The sequence below is a fragment of the Hemibagrus wyckioides genome, linkage group LG19 (genome assembly GCF_019097595.1).
Source record: "Hemibagrus wyckioides isolate EC202008001 linkage group LG19, SWU_Hwy_1.0, whole genome shotgun sequence".
Taxonomy (NCBI): domain Eukaryota; kingdom Metazoa; phylum Chordata; class Actinopteri; order Siluriformes; family Bagridae; genus Hemibagrus; species Hemibagrus wyckioides.
Window position 1 is genome coordinate 21,440,001 of NC_080728.1, and position 5,000 is coordinate 21,445,000.

The window sequence follows — 5,000 nt, forward strand, 5'->3', positions numbered from 1 at the left end:
AAGATCAAAAAGATCAACTCCAATAAAAACTTTGAACCAGATTAAAATCTCTGTCTGTCTGTCTGTCTGTCTCTCCCTCTTTCTCTGTCTCTTTCTCTCTCTGTCTGTCTCTCTCTGTCTGTCTGTCTGTCTGTCTGTCTCTCTCTCTCTCTCTCTGTCTGTCTGTCTGTCTGTCTCTCTCTCTGTCTGTCTGTCTGTCTCTCTCTCTCTCTCTGTCTGTCTGTCTGTCTGTCTGTCTGTCTGTCTGTCTCTCTCTCTCTCTCTCTCTCTCTGCGCATGCGCGGTGGAGAGGTGAGTGTGGCGTATGGAGCGCGTGAGAGCGATTGGCTTTTTGCCAATTTTTCGGCACTAAAGTGCTTTTTTTCCGTTTAAGATCTCGGAATACTTATATACTTATTGTGAGTGTGTGTGCGAATAATAACTTTGTGTGTGTGAGTGAGTGTGTGTGTGTGCAGGTGTGTGTGAGTGAGTGTGTGTGTGTGCAGGTGTGTGTGTGTGAGTAGCGTGTCGGTGAAGCGTGGTTATGGCGGATCCGAACGCGAGGTTGTGTGAGAGTTTGACTCGCCGGCACGGTGTCCGTGTTGTGTGTCCGGCGCGGTGTCCGTGTTGTGTGTCCGGCACGGTGTCCGTATTGTGTGTCCGGCGCGGTGTCCGTGTTGTGTGTCCGGCGCGGTGTCCGTGTTGTGTGTCCGGCACGGTGTCCGTGTTGTGTGTCCGGCGCGGTGTCCGTGTTGTGTGTCCGGCACGGTGTCCGTGTTGTGTGTCCGGCGCGGTGTCCGTGTTGTGTGTCCGGCGCGGTGTCCATGTTGTGTGTCCGGCGCGGTGTCCGTGTTTTGTGTCCGGCGCGGTGTCCGTGTTGTGTGTCCGGTGCGGTGTCCGTGTTGTGTGTCCGGCACGGTGTCCGTGTTGTGTGTCCGGTGCGGTGTCCGTGTTGTGTGTCCGGCACGGTGTCCGTGTTGTGTGTCCGGTGAGTGTAGAGGAATGTTGTCTTGCAGTCGGTAACGTGGTGGGGCATGAGAACATTGTCTCTGCCTCCAGAATGAACAGTGCCATTGTGGTGTTTTTGAACAATGTTGAGAAAGTCAGAAATCTGATTCAGAAAGGCATCATTGTTAATAATGAGCAAATACTGGTTTCTCCCCTCAGTTCCCCATCTAAGAAGGTCATGTTGTCTAACGTCCCTCCTTTTATCTCTGATGAGGCCATATGTAAAGAACTGTCTCGATACGGGTGAATTGTCTCCCCCATTAAGAGAATCCTCCTTGGCTGTAAGTCCCCACTGGTGAAGCACTTGGTGTCCTTCAGGAGAATGGTCTTCATGGTTTTTAGAGAAGGTGTGGAGGAGCTGAATGCTGTTCAGTGTTGAAGGCTTTGACTACAATATCTTTGTTTCCTCTGATACCGATATCAAGTGTTTCAAATGCGGTAAAACAGGTCATCTTGTTCGGGCCTGCCCCGAGAGGCAGAGTGACCCCGGTGTTTCTGAGCGACCGGGGCAGGACGCAGCTGAGTCGGCTGGGGTCGTTCCCCCTGCGGCTACAGTTCGGCCGGCTGCTGAGGGTCCCGGAGCTGCTGCTGTACCAGACACGAAGGAAAGTAAATCCCAAGCCCAGGCTGCAGCCCAGAAGCCCACTGGAGCTAAACCAGCCCCGGAAAAGCCATGCATGGCCGAACTGGCCGCGGAAGAGCCATGCTCGGCTCAACCGGACCGGGAGAAGCCGTGCTCCACTGAGAAGAGCTCAGTGGGTTCTGGAGCAGTGCTGGAGCTGCCTGCGCTGGCAGAGGCAGGCACGGAGGTGCAGAGTGACCGCCCGGAAACACCGGACACTACACCAGTGCAGGGGGACGGGGGAGACGTGGACATGGTGGATGAGCCCGTTTTTAAAGTTCCTAACAAAAGGAAGAAACAAGGTAAGGGACGGGGGAAAAAACAGGCAAAAAAAGACACAAAGGGGGAGGAACGAGAATCAGACAGTGATGACTGCATGTCAGACTCTGTTTTAATGTTCGATTCTCAGGAAGAACAGAGTAATGTGGTGTACAGTGCAGATGATATTAAAGAGTTTTTAAGGAACACCAAATGGCAGAAAAACGTAGCATTAGAAGAGTTTTTCCCGGACCGTAAGCAGTTCATTCATGACGTGAAGTTCTTCAGAAGAGAAGGAGCGTTTATTAATGTTGAAATATTCAACTGATCACTAGAATGAACAGGGAAAACTCTGATGATGACTGATGTGTGGTGTGTTTTAATTTAGAGTGGTTTTTACCCTCTGTTTAATTTCATTTATTTTATTTATTTTTATGAAAGGAGTTAATATTGCGAGCTTAAATATTAATGGGGCAAGAGACCAGAACAAGAGAGCTAAACTGTATGAAGTTTTAAAGCAGAAGCACATTGACGTTGCCATGCTGCAAGAAACCCACAGCGATACCAGCAATGCTGCTGATTGGGTGAAGGAGTGGGATGGGTTGGTGATTTTAAGTCACAACACAACACTCAGTGGTGGAGTCGCCTTGCTCTTTGCTCGCAGTTTTATTCCTTGTTCTTATTCAGTTGAAGAATTTTTAAATGGGAGGCTTTTAAAAGTGAAAACTTTTTATGAGAATGAGGTTTTAGTTTTTATTTGTGTGTACACTCCCACCAGTGCAGTGGAGAGGATGACTTTTTTAGACACATTGAATAATGTGATTGCCGACTGGAACACTGCAGAGATTTTAATTCTGGTGGTGATTTTAACTGTACTACAGATAATTTAGATCGGAACCACAGAGAACCTCACATGGCTTCCCGTAAGCGTCTGTGGGAGATGGTGGAGGCCCACGAGTTAAGTGACATATGGAGAACTTTTCATAAGAACAAGAGACAGTACACGTGGGCCCATGCCATAGATAACACACTCTCCCTGGCGAGACTAGATCGTTTTTATGGTTATAAACACCAGCTGACGTTTTTCACAAAGTGTTTTATTGTTCCAGTAGGTATCTCTGACCACAGCATGGTCCAGTGTACTATTACTAAAGAGAAGGTTAAACCTCGGAGTGCCTACTGGCATTTTAACACTGCTTTTTTAGAAGACGCTAATTTTAGAGAGTCTTTTATTTATTTATGGAATTGTTTTAAACATGAGAAGGCAACTTTTAGTTCACTTCAGCTGTGGTGGGATGTGACGAAAACACAAATCAAAGAATTTTGTCAGCAGTACACTCTCAATGTCACAAGAGACATTGTTAGATCTCTGAAAGCTCTGGAGATAGAAATAGTGGAACTCCAGCATTTGGAGACCACCGGAAATCGAGGGCATGTTGAAGCCCTCAAACGTAAAAAAGCCAAAATGAACGACCTGTTAGACATTACAGCACAGGGGGCGCTGGTCCGCTCACGCTTTAAAAGTGCAGCTGAGATGGATGCTCCTTCAAAGTTCTTTTTCAGTTTAGAGCAAAAGAATGGACAGAAAAGATTCATACATGCTGTGCGAACAGAATCAGGGGATCTCTTATCTGAGCCCACTGAAATTCGCCAGCAGACAGTAAGCTTCTACTTGAAGCTGTACAGCAGTGAGTGGTCAGGGGCACAAGCGGTGGAGGACAGCTTCCTCATGAACCTGCCAAAGCTCTCTGAGTGAGCGGCCAGAGAGCTGGACAGGGAGCTCACGCTGGAGGAGGTTCATGAGGCTCTCCAGGGGATGGAGAATGGACGGGCGTCAGGTATAGATGGTCTCCCTGTCGAGTTTTACAAGGCATTCTGGGCCGTCATAGGGCAGGACGTGCTGGATGTCCTACGGGACAGTATACGGAGAGGTGAACTCCCATTGAGCTGCAGGAGGGCCGTCCTGACCCTGCTACCGAAGAAGGGAGACCTGACCCACCTGAAAAACTGGCGCCCAGTCTCACTACTGTGCACTGACTGCAAGCTGCTCTCAAAAGCATTAGCCTCGAGACTGACTAAGGTAATGGAGCAGCTCATTCACCAGGACCAGACGTACTGTGTGCCTGATAGGTCCATATTCGATAATGTGTATTTAATTCGTGACATTTTGGACGTCTCCAGGCTATTGGGCTTAAAGACTGGTCTGATTTCTCTAGATCAGGAAAAGGCTTTTGACCGGGTTGAGCATGAATATTTGTGGAAGGTGCTGGAAGCCTTTGGGTTCAACCCAGGTTTTATAGCCATGATCAGGGTGTTGTACAGTGACATTGAGAGTGTACTGAAGGTTAACGGTGGTTTATGTGCTCCTTTTAGAGTGTACAGAGGGATCAGGCAGGGCTGTTCCCTCTCTGGTATGTTGTACTCTCTAGCTATTGAACCTCTTTTAAATAAGTTAAGAAGTAATCTCTCTGGTTTTAATATTCCACATGCTAATGCCTCAATATGTTTATCAGCTTATGCAGATGATCTGGTAGTGATGATAAACACACAGAATGATGTCAATGTTTTAACTGATATTTTAAATGACTTTCATATTTTATCCTCTGCCAAAGTTAACTGGGCTAAAAGTGAAGCCATTTTAATTGGGGAGTGGGGAGGTGGGCAACTGTCACTACCAGGAGGCTTAGCGTGGAAAAGAGGTGGTTTTAAATACTTGGGTGTCTACCTGGGGAACAATGAGTTTTTAAACAAAAATTGGGAAGGTTCTGTAGAGCACGTGAAGGGCAGACTCTGCAGGTGGAAGCAGCTGGTCCCAAAGATGTCTTACAGGGGGCGAACGCTGGTCATCTACAACCTCGCCGCGTCATCCCTCTGGCACTAGCTGGCATGCGTGGATCCGCCGCCGAACCTGATAGGGAACATCCAGGCCCTGCTGGTGGACTTCTTCTGGGACGGTCTACACTGGATTCCACAGAGTGTTCTCCACCTGCCCAAAGAAGAAGGAGGACAGGGGCTGGTCCAGCTGTCCAGCAGAGCCGCAGCCTTCCGCCTCCAGTTCATCCAGAGGCTCCTCACTGGACCCAGAGACTTAGTATGGAGAGCAGCAGCCAGTGGATTATTACGCACAGTTCAA

At 48.4% G+C, this 5,000-nt stretch overlaps 1 protein-coding gene across 3 annotated transcripts in view; it reads right to left on the minus strand.

Annotated features, from left to right (window-relative positions):
* myf6 (myogenic factor 6) overlaps nucleotides 1-5,000 on the minus strand; it is a 10,751-nt gene that overhangs the window by 535 nt on the left and 5,216 nt on the right. The window contains exon 3 of one of the 3 annotated variants that reach the window (XM_058416658.1): nucleotides 1,692-1,890. The exons of the other annotated variants lie outside the window; for them this stretch is intronic. Within the exon in view, the coding sequence (XP_058272641.1) occupies nucleotides 1,700-1,890 (191 nt within the window). The 3' untranslated portion in view covers nucleotides 1,692-1,699. Of the gene's footprint in view, nucleotides 1-1,691; nucleotides 1,891-5,000 lie in introns of those variants that run through there. 3 annotated transcript variants of the gene reach the window in all.